Source organism: Apodemus sylvaticus, chromosome 10, assembly GCF_947179515.1.
Source record: "Apodemus sylvaticus chromosome 10, mApoSyl1.1, whole genome shotgun sequence".
In the NCBI taxonomy this organism is placed as follows: Eukaryota; Metazoa; Chordata; class Mammalia; order Rodentia; family Muridae; genus Apodemus; species Apodemus sylvaticus.
The window spans coordinates 56,492,937-56,519,175 of NC_067481.1; the positions used below are offsets into that span (position 1 = coordinate 56,492,937).

General features: G+C 42.8%; 2 protein-coding genes across 3 annotated transcripts in view; one reads left to right on the forward strand and one right to left on the reverse strand.

Annotated features, from left to right (window-relative positions):
- The window catches only part of Stx8 (syntaxin 8), a 232,760-nt gene extending 214,452 nt beyond the window's left edge, over positions 1 to 18,308 (reverse strand). Inside the window, exons 1-3 of one of the 2 annotated variants that reach the window (XM_052195513.1) lie at positions 18,136 to 18,308; positions 14,619 to 14,718; positions 10,680 to 10,774 (exon numbers count right to left, since the gene is read on the reverse strand). In XM_052195513.1, the coding sequence (XP_052051473.1) occupies positions 10,680 to 10,774; positions 14,619 to 14,718; positions 18,136 to 18,224 (284 nt within the window). In that variant the 5' untranslated portion in view covers positions 18,225 to 18,308. The remainder of the gene's footprint in view (positions 1 to 10,679; positions 10,775 to 14,618; positions 14,719 to 18,135) is intronic. The other variant, XM_052195514.1, reaches the window with a different exon arrangement.
- A 719-nt stretch (positions 18,309 to 19,027) lies between these two features.
- Positions 19,028 to 26,239, forward strand: part of Cfap52 (cilia and flagella associated protein 52) — a 43,619-nt gene continuing 36,407 nt past the window's right edge. The window contains exon 1 of the mRNA XM_052195715.1: positions 19,028 to 19,101. Coding sequence (XP_052051675.1) covers positions 19,032 to 19,101 — 70 coding nt within the window. The 5' untranslated portion in view covers positions 19,028 to 19,031. The remainder of the gene's footprint in view (positions 19,102 to 26,239) is intronic.

Here is a 26,239-nt window from a genome sequence, read left to right on the forward strand (position 1 = left end):
GTGTAAAGGTCAGAGGACAACTTTGTGGGGTCTGTTCTCTCATTCACCCTTCCATTGACTCCTGGAATCCGACTCAGATCTGCAGGCCTGAATGGCAAGTGGCATGTCACCTACTGAGATGATCACCGGCCATGGCTGTTTCTTTATATGGAACTATAGAACACTTACATCTTTTGGTAGGTTTTTGGTACTGGGACTTGATTCCAGAGCCGTTGGATTTACTGTCAAGCCTCAGTCCTTAAACCTAAAGTTCAGTTTGTCTTTCTAAGACATAGTTTACTATGTAGCCCAAGCTGGTATCCTACTCCTGAGTGTAGTTACAAATGTGTGAACTGTGAATCACCAAGGTTTACCTACTAGCTTTCTTGAGACAAAACATTAGATGCTAAGTTCTGTGGGTTCACTGAAACGGCGCTGAGGAGGGGCGCAGTGGGCGAGCTGCCACCCTGTAAGCCTGAGGTCTTGAGTTTGGATTCCGGCACAGTGGACACCTGTAACCCCAGCACTGGTGGGAAGGGGGAGTAGAGACAGGCAGATTCCAGGCAACTCTCTCCCAGCCAGTTTAGCCAAATCCATGAATGTGGGGTTCACTATAAGAACCTCTCTCAAAAGAATGTGAAGAGATTAAGGAAGATGGAGGACATTGACCTCTGACCTCCACACCTCTGTGTGTGTGTGTGTGTGTGTGTGTGTGTGTGTGTGTGTGTGTATAGCCACACCTATATACACACCCAAAACGATAAAAGAAAAGTTGAAGAAATCCGCCATCAAGGACAGGATACAGGAAGTAAACAAACAGATTAGGGAAAAAAAAATGTCTGACATCAAATACAAAAAGGGAAACAAGCAGTATCTGGCTTTGATTTTCTTTTTCTTTTCCTTTCCTTTTCTTTTTTTTTCCCTCTTTAACCAAATGGCTGTTTCATCAGATCTGAAGGCTGGCAATGTGAATCAGGGCTGGCCACTAATACCAATTCTGGCAACAAGTCAGCATGAAAGATGGCTGCTTCGGGTTACAGATTCTTTTCTTTGTAAAACGGGATCATAAGGGGCTGGTGAGATGGTTTAACAGGGAAGGTGCTTCTCACCAAGCCTGAGGACCTCAGCTTGAGCGTGGGAACCCATGTAGTAGAAGAGAACTGATTCCCTCAAGGCCTCTGACTGCTACATGCACACCACAGCATGAGTGTGCCCACACAGGCATACACCACAACACAAGTGTGCCCACACAGTACACACACAAAGACATAAAGTATGTGAATGTGCCCACACAGGCACACAGTACATACACAAATACAAAAAGTAATAAAAATTTAAAGGGGTCATAAAACATTGTGTTCAGGTCCCAAAAGTTTCTGAGAACTCAGCAGAACCAAGGATTAGCCTCACTACTGCCTGGGAGGGAAATACACGGCTCAGGGATCGACAAGTTCTGCTATTAATTTTGTACAAAGAAGTGCTGGCTAGCTAGTAGGAACAGTAAACAAACCCCAGCCAAAAAAAAAAAAAAAAAAAAAAAAAAAAAAAAAAAGTCTCCCTCAATAACAGAGTTATTAGAAAAATCATAAATCTCTCCTAAACCTAAGTCTTTGCACCATAGTTACTCTACATATTAAAAATAACAATAGATGGATTCTCTCAGCATTCCAGCATGCGGCACGTCCCTGCGTCAAGTCACTGCCATTACTTTTCCATCTCCTGCTGACGGCAATCACCAAGTACCCAGCTTGGAAACCGTGGTGTTACAACTGTAACTAAGAAACAGAAACCTCAAATATTCTTCTTCTTTAATAAAAAAGAGCCAAATATTAATCTTCTGATCAGTGCCAAACAAGAACAAGTATCTAGCTATGACTTTCAAATTAATGATAAACTACCAATAAAGCAGAAAGCTTTTATTCAATTTAAACAATGTTCCTTGGGTGATAGGGCAGGGAGAAAACAGAAACTGTGACAAGAATTATAAGGCAAAAACATACACTGGACATTCGCTGGACAAAACTCCAGTGTTGAAATTATGCATAAATTCAAATGGTTCTGGAACTTAAAACATTAAGAGACAAAATTGTATAAGCATCATTAGGGGATGCATAGAAGAACGTTTTAATAATCTTGAATGAGAAAAATCTTTCCAGGAAGGGATGAAAATCTACAGATAGTGGATAAAAACCTAGAAGGCTTGGAGTGTGCGTATGAGTGTGCCTGTACACATGCATGCGTGTGTGTGTGTGTGTGTGTGTGTGTGTGTGTGTGTTATTGACCTGTATGAACAGTTCACACACACAGGGAGACCAGGTGTCTTCCTCTATTGTTTTCCACTTCATTTTTGAGACAGGGCCTCACATGGGACCCAGAGACCACTGACTGACTAGACTCTGCCAGGCTTTTATGTGATGGCTGGGGGGGAGGGGCGAACTCCAGTCCCCAAACTTGCAAAGCAAGCACGCTGTCCACTGAGCCGTCGCCCCAATCCAATTATCTAAAAGGTCTTCAAGTCTGTGGAAAATAAAACTGCTAGTGACAAAAAGTAGGCAAAGGCTGTGACACAACAGAGCAAGAGGGCACTAAGGCCTCTAGCAGGAAACAGGTGCATGTGAGCACACACACAGAAGCACAAAGTCCAAGACCGCTCCTTTCCCTATCAGGTTAGAAAACTGACAAGAAGGCTGCAGAGGACTCAGGAACCAGGCGCCCGCCTACCTTCCTGAGGGGAATGTAAATGGGCGTAACCAACTGCCAGGCCGACGTCTAGGAATCTAACCTAACAAACCTTCAACATTCCCAACAGATCCACTCATATATGTAAATGTGATGACAGGAGAGTGCTCAAGGAGAGCACAGGAGTTCACTGCAAAATTATTTCAGCAAATTCTGGAAGCATCCTGAATATCCATCAATAAGGAACTAAGGCACCGATGCACTGCTGCGATTTCAGGTTAAAAAGGAAGCTGCTTACAGAGTGATGGTGGTGGCGACTGACAACTCTGGGTATATTCAAGGGCACACTGGAATCGTTTTACATGGAATAAGTTCTGAAACGCACAGTGCTCAAGAGAAATGGAGGGAGGAGAGACACAGCAACAGCAACAGGCTAACCCAGCGGACAGCTAACTTTCTCATCAGGGTCAGGCAGTGTGTGTGTGTGTGTGTGTGTGTGTGTGTGTGTGTTGTATATAGAGAAAATACTTCAGAAGCCTGTAAAAAAAGTGCCTCTAAGGAAAGAGAACTGACAACTCAAGGTGTAAGAAGTAGTCAGTAATGCTTATTTATTACTGTGTGCATGTTCATGACCATGGTGCATGTGATAAAGGAAACAAAAAACCCGGGACACATTACAAAGTGATCCCTTTACTGCCTCAAGAATTTCATATTTGTATGTATGTATGTATGTATGTATGTATACGTATGTATGTATGTATTTCCTGCCTAGGAAAGTGTGGGATGATAAACCCCAACAATTCACATTGTTTGTGATGAAGAATGAGATGGGACAGGATGTCATTGTGGGAGGAAAAGGAGTTCTTAGTAAAAAATGAATAAATAAATAAAATAACAAGAAACGTATTAGTAGAAAATATTTTTATGCTACAAAACCTATAAAGGTAGTTCTGAAATGAAACAAATGTAACAAATGCAAGTTACAAGTTTAAAGTAATACCTGGAATGAGCCAACACTTGGGCGTGATGTGAGAGGCAGCAGGAGCGGGAGACTGGGTCTGCAGATCAGAACTGCAGACGCCTGGAGCTAGAGGAGCCCTATGCATCCCCTAGTCCACCTCTCCTTGTTTCTCTGGCAGGAAATGGAGAGCCAGCATGAATGAGCTGTATAGGCTAAAGTATTCTGCTCCAGCTCTTTCTACCCCAAGCCTGGGCTTCCTCCTGCATGCTTGCTGGACACAAAACACCCAGCAGGGCTGCCCCACCCCAGGGCAGCCAGCACTGCTCACTGCGTCCTACCACTGTTTCCGTCCTGTTTAAAACAATCCAGTGCAGCTACAGCAGGAGCATCTCTAACCCCCACATCCAAAAGCTCAAGTACTCTGTTAGCTTTGGAGCACTTCCTCATGATACCATAGGTGGAAAATTCCATAACATGAAACTCTGATTCGTGCACAAAATTATTTTAAATAGTCTATAAAAGTAACTCTAGGCTACTTGGAAAACACATTTCACACTTGAGCACCCCTCAGAGAGGTCTTATCATGGACCTATAAATACTCCTAGATCTGAAATATTTGTGGTCCGCAGTATATTCGATAAGGAACACAGCCTAGTACGCCAATTCCGTGTCCCTAGAGGCTCCTGGTAAAGCTTGGAAGGCTACACAATTAGCCACACTGCCTCTTCCTTTCATATTTCATTTCTTTAACACACTGAAACAACAGACCCTCAAGGAGACAGATGAAGGGGAAGTGACAGAAGACTGCATAACTGTGCCATCTATGATCTACACTGCATATATGTGGACGCGTGTATGCTAGCTGGAGACGGTGAGGAGGTGCGGACAAGCTGCGCCTAAGGCTAAGGAAAGTAAGAAGAACAGAGGACCCAGCAGGGGGCTGGTGATGGGATCCTCCTCTCTTACTAACTTGGGAATAACAGGCAAAGTCAGAGAACAGAGGAACAAGAGGAAGCCATCACTAACTGGCCCTCTGCCACTGGCACCGTTGATATCTTCATGTAACCCGGCAAAGTCACGGAAATGTGAGGTCTGATCCCATAGGACCGATTCCTACCTCTGGGCCAAAGCCCAGCTTCTCTGGCGCACCTGACAGAGCACTGCGCTTACTGGTAGTCCTTCTGGAAACTCAACAAATGCAGAAAAAGCTATTAGAAAGTATTTTCATAGGACTTAATATTTTTGGCAACCCCTGGTATTTAGTCTTGGGGTTGGCGAGATGGCTCAGTTGTTAAAGGTACCTGCCACAGAACGTGGGGATGTCATGTCAATCACTGTGACCCTCAGAGTGGAAGGAGAGACCTCCATACATACACAAAGTCAAAATGTAATTTTAAAAAATTAAGACTGTAGACTTTATCTTGTGAATTGAGCTCCACTGGAGAAGGAAGCCTCCAATCGCCCCTCCACGCCTTAACAGAGAAGCCGGATAAGACAGAGCAAGAACGGAGACACTCACCAAGAGATTTTCATGGCTCGCTTTAAAAAAAAAAATTCTTTGTAAGATGCATTTTATGTATATGAACCGTTTTGCCTGCATGTGTGTCGCACATGCATGCCTGGTGCCCTTGGAGGTCAGAAGGCACCAGATCCCCTGGAACTGGATCCACCAGGTGTGTGCTGGGAACGAACCCAGGTCCTCTGCAAGAGCAACAAGTGTTCTAACCACTGAGCAGCTCTGTAGCCTTGATTCTTTAAATTATCAAATTCAGTGAGGCACTAGGTCAGACTTGCCTGATTACCACTGAAGAGTGCCTTCTTTTCACACTTTATTATTTGTGTGTGTATTGTACAACTAGTGTGGAGGGAAGAGAACTACTTGTGGGAGCCAGTTCTCCTCTTCCACCAGGTGTCCCTGGGTCAAGCTCAGGTCATCTGGGTTGGTGGCAAGTGTCCTTACTTGCTGTGCCCCTTCCACAGCCTGGTGACTATGCCAACGATGGAAGGGGCCAATCCCACGAGGCACTTCAAAATGCTTCTTCAATTTCCCAAAACAGGATTAGTTCTACCTCACAGATAATGCAGCTCAAACCAGGGAAGGCTGGACTCCCTGGCCTCGAGTGATAGGGTTGCCCTTCACCCTCAGCGCTGTGTGGTCCCCAAGTCAGTGTTGATCCCGGGTGCCAGACTTCCAAGCCGGGGACATGGGCAAGCAGCTACCAATCATATATTTGGCCGTGTGTGGATTGAAGGTTCAAAGACAAAAATCAATAGCAAACAAAACTACCTACTACTGTGGAAAACAATAAGATTTTAGAGATCTAGTGACAGACTATAAATGATAAAGATCCTCCAAACGCAAGCCCGGGTCCTACATTCCCACATTCCCAGATGCCACTGGAAACTTTGTCAAAGACAGTCAGTGTTGGAGGATCGCATCTCCACTGCAGCCCAGCGATGATGCTTCTAGAATCTCCACATCTCCCCCCCGCCCCCCCCCCCCCCCCCGGGGTTCAGCCATTCCACTTACTACAGTAGTTACCACATCTCCCCACCCACCATTTTTCCTAAAACACAGAGTTGAGGACCATTAAGAGATTTCTTAAAATAAAAAACAAAACAAAACAAAACTATCTGTACGGGCCCTCTCTGAAGGTACCAAAATACCCTTTGATAATACTTTTGTAAAGAGACTGTTTTGGCTTTCTTTAAAAAAGGTAAAGGCAGGGGCTGGAGAGTTGGTTCAGCAGTCAAGAACACTTGCTGCTCTTCCAGAGGACCTGAGTTCAGTTCCCAGGACCCAAAGCCCTCCACAGGACCAGCTTATGCTCACAAAAGGTAAAGGTGACGGTTTTGAAAAGCTAACAAAGGAGGAGGCCCATGAAAAGCCCGCTGAGAATATTTTTAATTCTACGTGAAATTCCACACGAAGCCTCCCACAGCACAATGTATTCCTGCAACCTGGTGAGGCTACTAAAATTACTACCACAGAAAAGATAGAAATAGCAGCGAATGCTCTCTGTGCGTGGTGGCTCATATCCATAATCCCAGCACTTAAGGGGCTGAGACGTAGTGGGATCACCTATAGTTTCAGGCTAGCCTGGGATACAGGATGAGACCCTGTATCAAAAAAATTAATCAACTATTTTAAAAATATATCCGGCAGATTTGAACACTCTGACTACAGGACTGTCTTGTTAATTAATTACAAGCTAACAGAGTCAAAGCACACTGCTTTCCTTCTGAAAAAACAAAACAACAACAAAACCATGTTTCAGGAAAGGATGTGACATCTTATGAATTTAGCTGGCTAGAAAAGAACTTCTCTTTCTGTTACCTCCTAGTAGTTTTTGGACAACTTCATGAAGACAGGGAGACATAAACATGTTCAGGAAAGTCCCATAGATTCTCAACTATGCAGCGCAGTAAAGAAATGTGCTGTTCAAAGATTCACATTGAAAAAGTCACCCAGTGCCGGGTGTGGTGGTGTTCACCTTAGTCTCAGCACTCAGTCAGACCTCTGAGTCCCGGGATAGCCTGGTCTACATAGCAAGCTCAAGACCAGGAAGAATTACACAGTGAGACCCTGCCTCAAAAAAAAAAAAAAAAAAAAAAAAAAAAAAAAAACAAGTCATTCAACATTAATCGCTCCCTGGAACAGCAATTGAGAGTTGCCGTGTACGGGCTGGAGAGACAGCCTAAAGGTTATGAGCACTGGCTGCTCCAGTACAGGACACGAGTTCACCCCCACTGCACAGCTCACAACTGCCCGGGACGCCAGCTCTAAAGGATCTAATGCCCTTTCTGGCTTTCTCAGGTACTGTGCACACAAGGACACATACACACAAACACAATATACAAATAAAATTAAAATGATTTTTAAAGCCATCCTATTGGAGATTTATGACCATTTTTGAAACTCAAGGTCATGATATCATAAGATGTAACTAACAGTAACAGGCCACAGGGACAGCTGCTTAACCCTGCAGTGACTAAGGAGGCCCTTGGGGATCTGTGTGACAGCAACCTACAGCTAATAGAGAATTTGAGTCCAAGACATGCCAGGTCAACTGTGACTATATTCTATCTCCTAAAGGATAATGCAGCTTTAAACAATGGACTTGGAGTCAGATAGTCATGTGTTTGGATCTGACTCCTGCATCCCTAGCTATAGGGTCTGGGAAAGATACTGGCATATCCAGATTGCGCTCTATAAAACTCCCTGCTGTGACGTTGGGAATCTCCCCACCTATTTCTTTTCTTTTTTCTTTTTTTAAAGATTTATTTATTTATTTATTTTATGAGTGCAATGTAGCTGTCTTCAGACACACCAGAAGAGTGCCTCCATCGGATTCCATTACAGATGGTTGTGAGCCACCATGTGGTTGCTGGGAATTGAACTCTGGACCTTTGGAAGAGCAGTCAGTGCTCTTAACCACTGAAGCACCTCTCCAGCCCTCTCCACCTATTTCTGTGACATGAGGTGCCAAGGTTGATCTGGTCAAGTCACCTTTTTTTTATAAAGAAGAAAATAAATCACCAAGACCAAGCATAAGAAGGAATTAGCACTGATGAGCTTCCATATGAAATGGCTTAAATCTGGAGGAAAACCTGAATTATTAGAAATGTTTGAAGAGGAAGGATGCTGGAGAAACGGAAGACTAGAAGATGCTATCTGGGGCTGGAGCTGTAGAACACATGCTTAGCATCTCTAGCATTAAACAAGCTAATAAAAGAAGTTGTTAATATTATTGAATTCACAGTCTCCTTTTCCATTCTAGAAAAAAAGGCTTCTCTGAAAAAACCGGCTTAAGAGCGCCCCCGTGTGGTGTATGATCTGAATGTCACCTCTACCAGCAAAACTCAAATATTTGAAAGAAAAAAGAAAAAAAGATTATTTTAAAAAACTTTTATAATCCAGTTGAGGTCCACCCCGACAGGAAATACAAATTCATTCATAGTCATATTCCTTCAAACTTTTATAATGTTTTAAATTAGTGATTCTCAACCTTCCTAATGCTGCATCCCTTTAATACAGTTCCTCATGTTGTGGTGACCAACGGTACCAACGGTAAAATATTTATTGGTACTTTATAACCGTTATGTTGCTACTGTTATGAATCATAACATAAATATGTGATATGCAGGATGTCTCATATGCAACCGTTTGGACTCACAGGTTGAGAATCCAATGTTTTAAATAATGGGGCCAGTGTATTTGTTGCTTAGTGCTTAACATAGTAGTCTGGGAGGTCATTCTGAGTTAAAAACAAAAACAAAACTCCATTATAATATATGGTCAGACTAAAAGGGTTTACAAAAATGAAGCCAGTTATTACTGTCTAGCAGGGACTATGAACAGGAAATAGAGTTCTTGAATTATATCTCTTGCTCTACAGGGTTAGCATATATAAAAATAAAGTGTACTACAACTATTATCTTACTAAAAGTTAGGAAGCAGGTACTAACAGCCACGAGACAGTATTTAGCTACCTTTCTGACGAATGTGCTATTGGTTACACTAAAGTAAGTCCTGTACCGTAAGCACGTGTGCGGACTTCCCAGCACTGACTTCTGAAAGACAAGGAGCCAGCCCAACGCATCAGAAAGCACGCCAGGCCTGTGGATTAAGACCTGTTGATTGGGGCAAAATAAAAGCTCTTTATGTAGCAGACTAGCAGGGCAATACCAAATGATACCAGACAGAGGGTAAAATTACATGCCAGAATATTTCAATTGTGTTTGAAAGAAGGCCTCCATTGTTTACTAAAATTAGACTTTTATTTGAAACCTTAGCAGATTAATAATTAAACACATGGAGAACCATGCAACTAAGCCATGCCGACCATCCTGCTAACATAAAGGGGTTCCTTTAGGAGAAAATGTACTTTTGAAACACCTACAATGGTTTTGTCAAAAAAGCTGTATCCTACTACATTTCCCCACATTTAAAGTCAGGAGCTACCAAAAGTCAGCTCTTTGGCATGAATTACAGACAACTTAAAGAAAAACAACTTGTGGGGTCAGTTTTCACTTCAGTATAAACTAGGTTTGAGGAATTCATTTAGGTAGCAGGTTACATCATAAATTTCTTCTAAAAATGTTTGTTTTGAGACAGGGTGGGGTGGGGTAGGTTGCCTCATTATATAGCCTAGGCTAGCTTCAAACTTACTATGAAGCCCAGGCTGGCCTTTAATGCTCTATCCCACCTCACTCTTCGGTGCTAGGATTATGGATGTGAAGAGCCACCCAGCTCAAAAAAAATAAAATAAAATAAAATAAAATAAAATAAAAAGCTTGAGTACTTTATAAATCACAAGAGGTTGCTGGGTCAAGTCCCAACACACTCTTTACCCCCAAAGCTCCTCAGCTAGGGACATTTACCTGTGTCCCTGAAAGTATGAGCCATGCAAGTCATACCTCGCCAGCCTACAGCTGAAATTTTAAAAAACAAAAAGGATGTTATTGGTCAGGAAGCAGATTACAAGACATGCCAAGGGCTGAGAGGCTGCTCAGTTGGGGGAGCATTTGGCTAGCATGCACAGAGTCCTGATGCCACCCCCAGTACCTCACAAAACTGGGTACACTGGAGTATGCCTTTCTCTGAGGTCTCAGGGTGTGAGGGCAGAGGTTTGGCTTCAGTGTGAATCTGAGTCCGGCTTGGGCTACTGAGCAAAAGGGGGAAATGTTCTGCAAAGTCCAGCAGGGAGCCACTGCCCAGAAGTGTCATGGAAGTCCTCTGGTTAGAGCAGCATCTAGCCACCCTCAAGGCAGTGACAGAGAGCTGTGTGCAGCTCTCAGAGCACCGACAGAAAGCATTAGCTTCCTGCCTGTCAAGGTTACACCCAAAACGAATTCATCCCTTAGGTAGGTCTTCCCTTGCTAGCATAGTCACTGTAACAGTGAGCAGACACTTACGACAGAATGTAAGATTATAGCAACAGTGTGGAAGCCAAGTCCTCCTTGAGCTGTGGAAAAATCTGGATGGCCCAGATTCCTTCCTGTCTTAAGATTGTTTTTCCTCCCACTCCAGAAAAGGTGGAAATGTTTACATGGATACATCTGGCGTGTCGACACGGCTCTTAGCAGTAAGTCCTTCAAAAGGTCGATCTTTACCTTCAGATTCTTCAACAACGTTCTGATTGTCAAGGTAAGCTGCAAAGAGAAGGATACAGCCTGAGTCCACTGGGCCTGCAGTGTAGCATCTGCTAAGTTGAAAAGGCCTGGGAGAGAGGCTTAGCCTCCCAAGGACACTCTCAAGGTTGTAAAGGTCTCAATGGCACCCTGGCCGAGCCACCCACCAGGAGCTTGTACCCAGAGTGCACCTGCCCATGGCAACCTGGTCCACAGGGGAGCACAGATATTGAGTGGAAACTGTCACACTCTGCTGGAAATCTTCTACGCACCGTATTTTGTCCACCCTGGAGCCATGCAGGAAATTGTGTTTCCCCAGTCCATGCTCAACAGCAAAGCCCCACAGTTCCCTCAACCATGTTCAGATGACAAGGTGTCAAGTCCCATTACCATCCTGACTGGTCCCTGAACACTCTGGTGTATTTATAGCCCATGTGAACACTGGAGAGTACATGTTCTTTTTCCATGAAAGGAATGCTAACCATACACGGCTCTTCATCTACAACTGTGGGAATTTTCTCCAATCATCTTAAAAACCCAGAGGACACGTCTGTTTGTGACTCTGAAGATGAAGAAGGGGTGGGGAGGGGCCCACTCAGACATTTGGAAATTTGGAGAACAAAAGGACCCATTTAAATGAAAACATATTGGACCATGGATGAAATCAGAGGAATATTAAAAAGGCAGGAGGCCACTGTTCTCACTGCTGTTTGCTAAAAGTAGCAGTTATGCAGGGCGTATTGGGGTACGCCCATACACCCAGCTCTGGGGAGGCGAGAGGATCTCTAAGAGTTCAAGGTCAGCATGGTCCAGGCCAGCCAGGGCTACACAATGAGACCCTCACTCAATAAACAGCAACAAAGTAGCAGCTATATAGCTCCGGGAGAAGCAGGATACACGCATACCCTGAACTCTATCAAATGGACAGAATACACACACACACACACACGCATGCACACACATACACGCGCACACTCAAACAAATGTAATTTTACAAAATTTAAATCAAGCCATAAAATGAAATGTCACCCAAAAAGAGAATAGCTCAGAAACTAACTGCACTGTGATGCCAAAGGGGATCATTTCTTCATAAGATTTCTTAAAATATTATAAGAAAATAATATTTGATAATCAAGAGAAAAATATCTTGGTTATAACAAAGCAGAAACTTCAGAATATAGAAAAAAGAAGCAAAACCCAATTCATACTTTAGCTAACACAATCCCAGACAAAAACACTGACTTAAATAAGGGGAAAAAAACAAACAAACAAAACCCCTGCATGCCAATCCCACTCAGGATGACAAAACGCTAGCGAGCTATTAGCAAACTACATTAAAAACTACATTAAAAAGGACAAGATGCTACCATGAAGTACAGTTTAATCTTACAAGGTAAGAATGGCTGAGTGGTAGAAAACCTAAAAAGAAAGCTCTCAGTGTCAAAGATTTAAAATAGAATGAACATATAATTAATACAGTGTGGGGAGATTAAAAATAAAACAAAACAAAAACCCTAAGAATAGATGCTACTGTCTGAATGGTATCAGTTAACTGTGATCTAGAAGTTCTTACTAAAGGATCAAGACTCATGAAACATGAAGGGCTCAAGGGAAATTAAAATATTACTTGCAGATGAAGAATAATCTGCCTGGGAAAGTTAAGGAGAATCAGTTCAGGACTGTAAATGGCTCTGTCAGGAGAGTGTTTGTCATGCACGCTTGAAGACCTGAGTTTGAATCCCAAGACCCCATGTAAAAAGACCAGGCATGTGGATAATACCAGCACTGGGGATGTCAGGACAGGGGCATCTACAGGGCTTGCTAGCCATCTAATCTACCCAAATTGGTAAATTCCAAGTTCAATGAGAGATGCTGTCTCAAAACAAAACAGACAAACAAACAAAAACCTCACAGACAAACAATAACAACAATGACAAAAAAGAACACAAAACAAAACAAAGCAAAAACCAACCCAGCAATCAAGAAAGCACCCATCCTTAACCTCTAGCCTTCACATGGAGACACATACATACACACATAAACAAGTTCATATACCACACACACACACACACACACACACTCACACACACACAAAGAATCAGTTCAGTACAGTGATCAAGCCAGGTATGGTGGCTCAGACCTACCATACCAGCACTTGGAAGGTAGAGGAGGAGCTACAGAAGGATAGCCTGGGTATATGAGAGCCTGTCTCAAAATTAATTAATTAATTAAAACATAAAATAATATCAACAAAATCTAAAAAAAAATGTGTAAATTGGCACCTGGCACACAGTCAATGCTGCTGTTAGAGTGAACCAAAAGGAAGCACTAAGCACTATTAAAAACTTAAACCCGGGGCTGGAGAGATGGCTCAGTGGGTAAGAGCACCGACTGTTCTTCCAAAAGGTCATGAGTTCAAATCCTAGCACCCACATGGTGGCTCGAAACCAACCGAAAAGAGAAAAGACATCTGATGCTTTCTTCTGGTGTCTGAAGACAGTTACAGTATACTCACATATAATAAATAAATAAATCTTAAAAAACAAAACAAAAAAAAAAACTTAAACCCCCTACTTAATCCACAAATCTACTACCTGTCTATTTAAAATCCATTTGGAATCTTGTTATTGATAATTAAGATACAATACAAAAACAATTTTTTTAGTGACATTTCATAAAATTGCCTTGAAATGACAAACATCTGTAATTTCAGATTAAGTCAGGAGAAGAGATCATGGGGTAAGACCAGCCTGGACTACACAGTCATTCCAAGGCACTCTGGGCTACGTAACAAGACCCTGACTCAAAAATAAATAAACAGGAGCTGGAGAGATGACTCAGCGGTTAAGAGCACAGACTGCTCTTCCAGAGGTCATGAGTTCAATTCCCAGCAACCTCCTGGTGGCTCGCAACCATCTGTAATGGGATCTGATGCCCTCTTCTGGTGTATCTGATGACAGCTACAGTGTACTCATATAAAATAAATAGACCTTTAAAATAGACAAACAAACAAAAGAACTAACAAACAAATAAAATTACCCTGGAGGGGAAAATGAGAATGAAAATAAGACAAATGATATCTATGCAAAATAAAGGGGAGTGCATATCATATTGTGCTTGTGATTGAGTGATGCCAGTATTTCTTAGGTTTGTTGCTTAATCTGTTTGTTGTTGAGATAACATCTCCCTATGTAGCCCAAACAATTGGATAAGGAATTATTATAAACAAAACACACGGGGCTGGGGGACGGCTTGGGAGAGCTTTCTGCACAAGCGTGAGGGTCTGTGTTCCATCCCCAGCAGGCCACATAGGAGCCTAAAAGTCACACGACAGGACACCAGAAGATCCCTGGAACTAACTGGCCAGTCTGACGAAGTTGATAAACTCCGGGTTCTATGGCAGAGCCAATCTCAAAAAGACAAGGCGGAAAGTGACAAAGAGAAAACAACGACTATCAACGGCCTCTGGCCTGTGCACTCACACAGATGTATCTCCACACAAATGCACACATGCTCTCACACACACACAAACCCAAGGGTATGGTGCCAGCTGCTGCCAACAGTGTGAACCCTATGGAGTGCGATGCCAGAGGCTATCAAAAGTATAAACAACTATAGCTGTATAAAAAGTCGGTGAATGAGATACAGAGTATTTTATATCTTGGGGAATGGTCACTAATTTACAGAATGGCAAAAAAGTAAAATTCGATACAACTTACAAAAACACATTTTAAAGATTTAAAAGATTTACACACACACACACACACACACACACCACAGCACACCCCAGATCTAGCAATGCTTTTGGACATCAGAGCTTAGCAGCACACTGATTGATTGATTACCTTAGGTAATCATGTATTACCTTAGGTGTCTTCTCACCTCTTCTTTCACACTGATTTCGTTCTTGAATCTTCTCAGCAATTTCTTGGGCTATCTGACACGTGGAATCGTACGTGGAGAACCTGTGTTAAAGTCAAAGTCAAGTTAAAGTTCTTTAAAAGAAAGTGCTGGGTGGGTGTGGTATCCCATGCCTTTAATCCTAGCATTGCAAAGGCAGAGGAGGCAGGAGGATCTCTGTGATTTTGAGACGAGCCCGGTCTAAGGGAACACAGTGACAAACAGATACTTTTTCACAGGGCAGGAGACACGGAGGAAAGATGAGAAGTGACGTGCAAAAGCATGCTGCAGGGGCAGCAGAAGTGTGTATCGACAGCAAAAAAAAACAAAAACAAAAACAAAAACAAAAACAAAAACAAACAAACAAAAAAAAAAACGCTCTAGCTGACAAGTGAGCCTGGCAGACTCCTGACCCTGCCACAGTTCTCTCAGATGACTGACTGGCTTTCTCTACAGTGTTGGGCTTAGGAAGATTCAAACGAGGAGCTAACTGAGGGGCTGGCTTAGCAGTTAAGAGCACTGCTGCTCTTCCTGAGGACCTGGTTCAATTCTCAGGTACTACGTGGCAGTTCAGAATTGTCTCATACCCTCTTCTGGCCTCAGGATGCACAGAAATATGTGTGGGCAAAACACCGACACACTTAAAATAAAAATAAATGTTAAAAAAAAAAAAACAGATTCAAAGCTGGAGAGTTGGCTCAGGGATTAAGAGCACTGACTGCTCTTCCAGAGGTCCTGAGTTCAATTCCCAGCAACCACATGGTGGCTCACAAACATCTGTAATGGGATCTGATGCCCTCTTCTGGTGTGTCTGAAGAGAGTGAGTGTGCTCACATATGTAAAATAAATTAATAAATTTTCAAAAAGAAAAGTAAGATTCAATGCAACACCCAATAGCACCCAGAGTTTTCCTCATCACAGTGGTTTCAACTCTGGTCTCATCACACACCATCTACTCCTAAGAAGCCGGGACTTGTGTGCTCGAGTGAAGATGTATTCTCCGGGACTGCCCACTGCAAAATATTGAAAACGGCTGTTTGCTCTGATGTCCCAGTTTTACCCATAAGAAAATAACTTATTTCTCTAAAATATTCCAGCATTGGAAGTAGTAGCCTATAACCTCAACTACTCGAGACTGACACAAGAGAATCGTAACTTCAACATTAGTAGGCTAGTAGCAACTTGGGTAAAACTCAGGGATCATATGGTGGCTCACAACCACCCACAATGAGACCTGATGCCCTCTTCTGGTGTGTCTGAAGATAGCTACAGTGTACTTACATATAATAAATAAATAAATCTTTAAAAAAAAAACTCAATAATTAGTCTCAAACTTTAAAAAAAGGGGGGAGGGTAGGAGGGTTACTAAGGGCATTGATCAATGGGGAGGCTTGTGTCTAGCTTGTGCACTAGGCTCAGTCACCAAAGTGTCTACCTTGGGCTGGGGATGTGGCTCCAGGTCCTCTACAGAGAGCTTCGTGTTGTGAAAACTCCACAAGCACTTCAGAGGCAGTGTCACCCCCTAAGCCTAGACTCACATATACATCAATATGAGTCACTCAGTATGATCTGGTATAGGTGTGCATGTAAAAGAACAGGTGTTTTTTTTTTAAAAAAAAACTAATAAAAATATAGCAGAGTATCAAGAAAAACAGCCCTAGCCCCGGCTTGCCCTGTGAAGTCAGGAGCTTCAGTCCGGCTCTGTGATGGCACATCAAACAGAAAACCCATGACAAGATCCTGTTGATTGTGAACAGGACCTAATTTAAGCACCTCTCGAGCTGAGGAAGGGAGAGATTACTGATGAGAAAGGCACTCAGACTGGCTGGGCCACAGGAGGACACTTTGGGGCTGACCTCTAAAAAAGACGAAAGCAGGTTTCCCTATGAGAAGGAGGAGCAAAGTCTAAACGCTGTGGAAGGCACAAGGCATAAGCAAAGATGAAAGAAGAAAGCACGCCTGACAGGATCTGCCATGTGGTGGTCCTGGGAGGAAGGTGCAGTTTAAGCAGGACAGAGGAGAAGTCTCTGCAGAGTGTGGCATGGGAGTCTAATGAGATCAGACCTACAGGAGAATTTTACCCAAGACTCTGAAGGTCTCTTTTACTGTTAGTCTCAATTGTTTAACTCAGCGGCTTTCTCAACTGTCAGCTGAAGCTTTCTTGTCTTGCTGGGGACCAAACCGGGAGGGGGTGGGTGGGGGTGGGGTGAGGTCTTGCATGTGGTAAACAATCGTTCTACCTCTGAGCTAAAATTTAGAATAAGTTATGTACACTCAGATGATGCACTGATACACACTAAAAATCAGGGTTTTCAGACCACTTAAGGGCATGGAGAAATGCTTCCTGTTTTGTAAAATACAAGCAGGATATAGATTCAAACAACAAATGCATTGAAAAAAAGTGAGCACTGATTGTTTCCAAGTGATAAAAAATGCTTTTTCTTTCCTTCAGATACTCAGTAGTCTCTAAATTTTCTACCAGGAGTGTATACAATTGTTAAAACTTTATGGGAAAATTCAGCACTTGGCTGGGCACAGTGGCATAGATCTGTAATGCCACCACTTTGGAGACTGAAGCAAAAGGATCAGGAATTCAAGATCAGCCTGGGCTCCCTGAGACACTGAAAGTCAAACAACAAACAATTCACCAACTGGCCCAAATAGCCTAGACCCCGGGTGATTCTACTTCCGACCTTGGGATCCACTCTCTTAATATTCAATATTGTCTGCCATCAAACAACTATAAACTGTACCAGAAACACCAACATAAGGCATATTCTCCAACACAAATTTTATAGAAATGCAGTCTTATACATCAGGAAGGTCAGGATTTTATAGCACTCTGTTCCTTGTATTAAGATATTTTTCATCACTCTCTCCTTGGGGCTTCTTTGCTGAATTAATGGTCCTTATCAGGTACTTTCTACACTACTTCTTGCTGACATAAGTCTTCATGCTACTGATGCAGGAAAGGGTAAATGCCTATCACAAATGCAAAAATTTCCCTCTCAGAGTCCTACAAGTTTTCTGTGAAGAGTCCATAACACCCGTGCCCAACTAGCTACTAACTGGGGACCACAGAGTGTGAACTTCAGTTTATTCCCTTTCTGGGGATTAATGGGTGGAGGGATATCCCACCAAAAGGTTATTTTGACCTCACTTTTACAGGAGCCCAGGGAAGTCTATGCATGCAGTCAGCTACAAGCAGAATGGAAGAGAAGCCCCAGAAAAAGGAGGCAAATACTCGATTGCTCAAGTCCCGGCTCCCCCAGGTTATAGTCTCCCCTAGGACCACAGAGTTAGCCCAGAGTAGGCAGTACGTGGCTAAGTCCCCTCAAAGGGGGGGAGGATCCTCGCCTGATCTTCGTCCCTAAGGCCGCCAGCCTCAAGCTCAACCACGGCTAGGGTCTCTGCCAGTCCCTGGAAGCCAGTTCCACCCCCAAATTAATACCCATACACTGCTGCCATTACCGGTAACTCACCAGGGGTCCGGGGCCATGGTGCAGTCTCCGCCCGCTGCTGGGATACTTCCTGCTCCTAGCAGCTGACTACGGCGGCCGGCGCGGCTCATTCCCCGCAGTTCGGAGGGTGCGCGACCCGAGCAGAGTTTACAAAGTGAAAGCTGTTTTATTGACCTCAGGACGATGCCCCCGCCACCCAAAGCGCATCCCTGGGAGACAGTGGGTTGCATGGATCGACTTTTGTTAAGTCACATGAATTGCTGGACTCAAGAAAAATAGTTAAATTGTTGAGCAGAATCAAAACATTTTCCCAGGGGATGGAAGCACTTCAACCCCGGTTCCCTGCATTTTTCTCTTAATTCACAAACGGCAAAACAAGCCAGGTATGATAGCTCAAGCCTGGAATTCCAGCACTTGGATGGCTGAGGAAATATACATATAGGCAATATATATATACATACATACATAAAATAGTTGAATACTGTACTAAAACGTTTTTAGTGATCTTTTTCAAAAATTTCTTTTACAAGGAAGTATCAGTTCCACGTTTTTTTTTAAATAGCAACCTATTCATCAGAGGCAATTCTCTGTGCTCCAGTATTCTGTGTTCAGTTATTTTTAATAACCATCATGAGGGGCTTAATTTTATAGTTAAAAACGTCACAGACCTGTACACGGGAGACGAGGAAATTTACCTTGCGCCCTTTGCGTCAATCTACCACCTACATTTCCAGAATGAACAAAATACATAAGGAAGTCCTCCCAACATTTGCAAGAGGGGAAATCAACTCAAACTCAGTGGGCTGGGTTTCTGCTCCGGGCGTAAACCTAGCACGCATGCGTGCGCCAGTTACCATAACGACCTGGAGACGCTGCCCTCCTGAAGTTGAAGAATTAATGAGCTGAAACTCTCCAGGATGGAAGGACAAGTTTTACCCGAGACCGACGTAGCCGAACTGGAACTTGAGGCTGTGATCGGCTTCAATGGTAAGACCTAGAGCAACCATGATTCGGTACCTCGGGGACAGTGAGACGCTGACCGAGTAGCGCCTGAGAGGCAGTGGGGGTAGTGGCAAGAGTCTGGCCAGGCACCACCCGCCCCAGGATGGTGGAAGATCTTGGCCTCGTTCCCGAGCTTGGGTAAAAAGCTCCGTATCCAGAGACCAAATGAGCCTAACTCGGTAGGCTGAGTAAGGGTCTCTCCCTCCCTCTCTCCTTACCTCCTCCCTCCCGTCTCTCTCCTAAAGTAAGAACCATCAAAGGTTTAAGACCAGGATGGGAAGGAAGTAGGGCAGTAAGGGAGAAACTCCTTAATTCTGGAGGGGCCTTCCTGCTGTGCTCACACATGTGACCGGCACGGTAAACATTGAGAGAGAAATGCTGTGATTGGGGAGTCCTGTTTGGGGTGTTGCGAAAATTTTAGAGGGAAAATCAACTTTTTTAAAACGAATGTTGTAATGCCTGAAAACTTGACGGTAGTAAGGATGTGGTGCGGACCCGTCATGGAGTGAAGGTTTAAGCAGTTCGGGCCTTAGCTCTTGAGTCTTCGTTGTACTAAGCCGTTCTTATTGAAAGCCAGCGTTTTCTGTGTCTGAGCCAGCGCTGTCTTTAGAGATGAACAAATATTACTGATAAGAAGTGACCCCTGGTGAACTGCAAAAAATAAAAAAATAAAATATTCTGGTGAGCCAGTCAGTGCAAAGATTTGTAATTGACTTTTTTAAAAAAGTAATTTATTGTATGTGCATTAGTGTTTTGCACTGTCAGGCCAGCACTGGGAAATTGAACCCTGGTCCTTTGGAAGAAGGACCCATGCTCTTAGCCAGTAAGCCATCTCTCTAGCTCGTAACTGAATTCTTGCTAACACAGTAAGGAGAGAATCAGAAAAGGGTATCAGAGTTTGCTTTCTTTTTTTTTTTTTTCTAAGATTTTTTTTTTAATTTGGTATGAGTGTTTTGCTTGCAGCGTGTGTCTGTAGCCAGTGGCCAAGGAGGTCAGAAAAGAGCATCAGATTCCCTGGGACTAGAGTTACAGACAGGCGTGAGTCCCATGTGAATGCTAGGAATCAAAGCTGGGTCCTTTGGGAAAGAAGCCAGTGTTCTTAACTGCTGAGCCAACTCTCCCGCTCCTTTATTTTCAATTATGTGTCTGGGGTGGAGGAATGGACATCTAAGTGCAGGTGCCCATGAAGACCAGAAGAGGGCGCCAAATCTGGCGACAGTGGAGTTACTCCTGGTATGTGTCCTAAGAAGTGAGTTCAGGTTCTCTGCAAGAGGAGTGTACACTCTTGCTGAGACTTCTCCTGAACCCATAGGAGCTGGGCAGTGGTGGAGCACACCTTTAATCCCAGCACTTGGGAGACAGAGGCTAGGCAGATTTCTGAGTTCGAGGCCAGGCTGGTCTACAGAGTGAGTTCTTTACTGTAAATTTGAAAGAAGCCAAGAAAATACTGAATTTTTTTTTTCTTGTGAAAAGATTCTTTTTGAATTTAAATAGTCTTTAACCAGGGCTAAGCATCTGGGCGCAGATCATTACAAGTAGCCAGAAAAGGGAGGAGGAAAAGAGAGACGGAAGCTTCAGGACTAGAAGTACAGGGGTGGGGGGAGGCAGGGGAGGGACTGGGCTTAGAGGTCACAGGCCTTAAATGCCAGGTAATGGAGCTTAGACTTTCCATGAAATTAATCAAATGTTGAAATTAAGCCAGGCATAGTGACACATGCACTTGGGAGGCAGAAGCAGTCAGATCTCTGAGTTCAAGACCAACCTACTCTACATACTGAGTTCTAGGATGGCCAAAGCAAAAAAAGAAGAAGAAGAAGAAGAAGAAGAAGAAGAAGAAGAAGAAGAAGAAGAAGAAGAAGAAACTTGAATTTGAAAATGGTGATGCATATATATATGTATGTATATATATGTATATATACATATATATATATATATGTATATATATAACTGTACCAGGCATTGTACTCCAATGTAAACTTATCATATAAACAAACTAAATATGACTATGTCAGATATGAAAACTTTAGGCTGTAGCTATTGAAAGTTTGGTCATATTCAACTGATTTTTCCATTATATCCAGAGAGCTCTTATAAGTTAAAAACAGCAACAACAACAGCTCAGTCAGGAATCTGCAGACCAGATTTGTCCCACTGTGTATTTTGTAAATAAAGTTCTATTGGGACTCAGCCATGTCCTCTGTTTAGGTGCGGTCTATGGCTATTTTCACACTATGCTAGCAGAGATGACTGGCTGCAACACCGACCATATGGTTCACAGAGTCTAAAATAAACCATATGGTTTATTTTCTGGCTCTCTATAAAGAGCTAAACTCCTGAAAAAGAAAAGGGCAATAATAGCAATATTAATAATAATTAATATAGATGGATATTTGCTAAAAGCCTAAAAGTGTTATTAAAACAGTAACGTCACTTTTTACTTCTCAAATAGGCAAAGGATAAATATATATGATATATTATGTGTTTTATATATATATATATATATATATATATTACATAAGAAGATAAGAATAAGGCATTTTCATCTGTAATTTCTAGAGGAATAAATTATACCACCTTTAGGAAAGAGAGTTGGCTTCATTGATACAGTGGTTATGGTGCTACCATGAGGACCCTGAGTTTGGATCTTCGGCAGTCATGTGAGAAGCTGGGCATGGTGGTGTGTAAACCCAGGATTGGAGGACTGGGGAAGGAGACAGGCAGACCCCCAGAATCAACCTAACCAACCAGTGTGTCTGAGAGCCTCAAATCTCAAAAAATAAGGTGAAGCGTAGTAAAAATTATCCAACATCATTCTCAGAACTACACAGTGCACACACATACACACACACACACACACACACACTCACACACACTACCTCACTTGAGGGAGTGAAGCACTATTGTACTGTGAGTATCAAATGCCACCTTGTCTTCGCAGCATCATGATCATGGGAGACTGGGTCCTATGTCACATGGCCTGGCTTTCTCATGACCACTGCCCACTTTTCAAGTAGATTTTCTACACTTCCTATCAATCCTGTGTTCCTTTCTTGAAATTATTTTCTGCTATATTTATATAGAGAGTTTATTCTTTTTGTTTGCAGCTAAGAATCTTAACTATGTAACTAAACACAAGCACATCTGTCTTAGATACTTTTCTATTGCTGTGAAGAGATGCTATAAACAAGGCAACTTATGTAAGAATGCATCTAACTGGGGGCTTGCTTACAGTGTCAGAGGGTGGGTCCTGAAGCTGAAGATGTGATCTAATCCACAGGCAGTAAGAAGAGAGAGAGAGAGAGAGAGAGAGAGAGAGAGAGAGAGAGACTGTTCCTGGTGTGGGCTTTTGAACCTCAAAGTCAACCCTCAGTGACACATCTTCAACAAGGCCAAGCTCTTAAATGTTCTCAAACTGTCGCACTAACTAGGGGCCAAGCATTCAGACATATGAGCCTGTGAAGGACATTCCCATTCAAACCACCACATTCCACTCTTTAGCCCCAATAGACTTGGTAGCCATAGAATAATGCAAATGCATTTCATGTAACTCCCAAAGACTCCATAATCTTTCACACTCTCAATACTGTCTAAAAGTCCAAAGTCTTTTCTGAGTCTCAAGGCAATCTCTTAACTGTAACTCCCAGTAAAATCAAAAGCAAATTGCATTCGCCAACATACGATAACACAGAATATATATTACCATTCCAAACCTGAGGAAAGAGTGGCATGGTGAAGGAAAAAAAAAACAAAGGAAGACCAAAACCCAAGAGGGCAAACTCCAATTTCTGTAAGTCCATGTTTGCTGTCAAGGGACTTAGTGGTTCCCAACCTTCCTAAAACTGTAACCCTTTAATACCTCATGTTGTGGTGACCCCCAACCATAAAATTATATTATTGCTACTTCATAACTATAATTTTCCTACTGTTATGAATATTATGTAAATATCTGTGTTTTCCCATGGTCTCAGGTAACCCTGGGAACGGGTCATTCAACACCTCCCTCACCCCCAAAAGTGTCTGAAGCCATAGGTGGAGACCATCTGGCTTAGATGGCTTTGAAGATCTCCGACTCTTTCCAGCTTTGTTTGCTCAACAGGATTCTCTCTCCCTTGTGCTTGGTTCAGACCCTGATTGCAGCTCTCCTCTGCAGACAAACCACACAGTTCTGGAATCTCTAACATCTTTGTATCTCCAATGCAGTCCAGGCATCACTTTAAAAGCTAGGGAAAGGACACTCCTGCCACATCCCAAGGGAATTTCCTTAACTGCCAGAAGATTCCAAAACCCTTTATTCATCCCAACAAAGCCAGAACCAGGTGGCTAAAGCTGTTGAAAACTGGTCCCCTCTTGCTCCATTTGCATATGTTTTGACTTGGTGATGCTTTCCTTAAGGCAAGATGCAAGATTAGCTGGGTAAGGCTTTACCTGAAGGTCTTAGACTACCCTTGTTCCATAGAGCATCCAAACTGAGACTTGGCTCCAACATTACTCTTCCTGGTGCTCTTTCTCTCCCCAAATGTACATCTCGTATTTCTCTTTGTCCTGCTTTCTGTTTTTCATTATAGATCTGTATAAGAGTGACCACATGACATAGTACTAATCTGTCTTGCAATCTCCTATGTCCATTGACGTTAATCCAAAAATCGTGGCTTTTGCCTCTGGAAGATTCTTAGGACAAGGGCAAAAATAAAACAACATTCTTTTGTCAAAATATCACAAAAACGGTCTCTAGTCCATTCGCTGACACTACTCACCTCTGAAACCTCCTGAGCTGGGCCCCCATTGTCATATTGTACTTAGCACTACTGTCTTCCATGCTCCTACTAGAATGGCCCATTCATCCTCTGCCCTAAGTCAAAGTTTCAAAGTCCACATTACACTAATGAGAATCATGAACAGGCCTGTTACAGCAATATCACATTCTCAGATAATAACTTCTGCCTCAGTTAATGTTCTAGGGCCATGAAAAGACACCATTAATAAGTTATTTCTCTGCTGCTAAATTCAAGCCAGATTAGAATATATTAAAGGCAGGTTTGTTGGGAAGCTACTCTTGGACAAGTTCACTGGTCCCCAAGGATTGAGGCCAGGGGAGTCACCATGGGGAGATGGGGAAAGGAGAGAAAGAGAGAAAGGTCGCTCACAGAGAGAGAAGAGAAGAAGGGAGAACGAGAGAGGGGAGATCAAAATATCTGGATTATATATAGAGGAGCCTCTGGGAGATGGGCAGCCCAAACCCTGGGCAGAAAAGTTCAGGGTTAGGGGTAGGGTATGCCAGCCAGGTAGGGACTGAAGGACGCTGGGAGAACCTGGAAGCCAGGTCAGCTTTTTAATGTTTTTTTTTTCAAGATAGGGTTTCTCTGTATAGCCCTGCTGTCCAGGAACTCACTCTGTAGACCAGACTGGCCTTGAACTCAGAGATCCACCTGCCTCTGCCTCCCTAGTGCTGGGATTAAAGGAATGCACCACCACTGCCCCGCCCAGGTCTGCTTTGATAAGTGAAATATGCACTCCAGTTCCTTGTCCTGATCTGAAACCATACAACCTTGACCAAGGCAAGTTATAAAAGAAAGAATTTAACTGGGGTAGTGCCTTAGTTTCAGAAGGTGAGCCCATGACCATCATGGTGGGAACAATGGCAAGAGGCAGGCTGGCAGGACACCCATGCAGTAGCTGAGGGCTTCTATCTTATCCACAAGCAGTAGACAGAGACAGAAAGAAACTATGCCTGGTATTAGATTTGTAAGTCTTGAATCCCACCCATGCCCCCATCAAGGCCACACCTCCTGATCCCAACTCCAGCACTAAAACCAATCCAATCCCCAAAGCAACACCTACCCTAATACTAACTCCAACCTTAACCTCAACCTTGACCCCAACCTTGACCCCAACTGACTTCTAACCTTACAATAAAAGCTTATCTTTAGGACATGCTTACTGATTTTCAGAGTCTTTTGTTATAAACTTCCCATTCATATTCCTTGCTCATGTTGTTGTTGTTGTTCTTGCTTTATAGACACTCTTTGCATATTAACAAAGAATCCCTTTTAATCCCTGTATGTTACAAATCCCTTCTGGTTTGGGGCTTTTCTTTTCATTTTGCCTTTTGTAGCTAGAAATTCAGATTTAAACATAATTGGATAATAATCAACCTGTTTTTCTGTTCCTGGTTAAAAAGCCATTTCCCACACCTGTGCAAACATTAGGTCCTGTTTTTCCGCATTTAGATCTTTGATCCACCTGGAATGTGTTATTCCTGTGAAGGGTGAAGCAATGATCTTATTTTACTCTTACCATATGGGTAGCCATATGAATGTTTATAAAGAGCCCAAAATTAGGAACAAAACTATATAGTCTTAGGAGGAATAGGTGAAAAACACTAAATTTACTTTCATAAGAACTTCCGTAAAGAAGGATCTGGGTATGTCGGCACACACTTTTAATCCCATCACTGGGAAGGCAGAGGCAAGTGGCTGCGGGTGTGGGTGTGTGTGTGTGGGTTAAGGGCAGCCTGATCTACATACAAAGTTCCAGGCTATGCAGAGCTAAGTTGTAAGACTCTGTCTCAAAAAAAAAAAAAAAAAAAAAAAAAAAGAAAGGAAGGAATGGTCTCACAGTAGCCAATAAATTCTTACAATTGCCATGTGTCAAAGACTGTTTTTTGTTGTTGTTTTGGTTTGTTTTGGTTTTGGTTTTTTGAGACAGGGTTTCTCTGTATAGCTCTGGCTATCCTGGGACTCACTCTGTAGACCAGGCTGGCCTCGAACTCAGAAATCCACCTGCCTCTGCCTCCCAAGTGCTGAGATTAAAGGGGTGTACCACCACTGCACAGCTCAAGACTTTTTAAAATCCAAGGAAACTATATTAATAATATGTATGATTTTTTTTTAATGAGGAACTAAAAATCAATCAAAAAGACTTTTTGGGTTTTGTTGTTTTTTCTTTTTCTTTTTTTCCTTTCCTTTCTTTTTTCTTTTTGTTTGGTTGATTTTGTTTTCTGACACAGGTTCTCACTTTGTATCCCTGCCTATCCTGGAAATCACTATGAAAACCAAGCTAGCCTCCAACTCACAGAAATCTGCCTGCTTCTGGCCCCCAAATGCTGCTATTAAAAGCAAGGGCT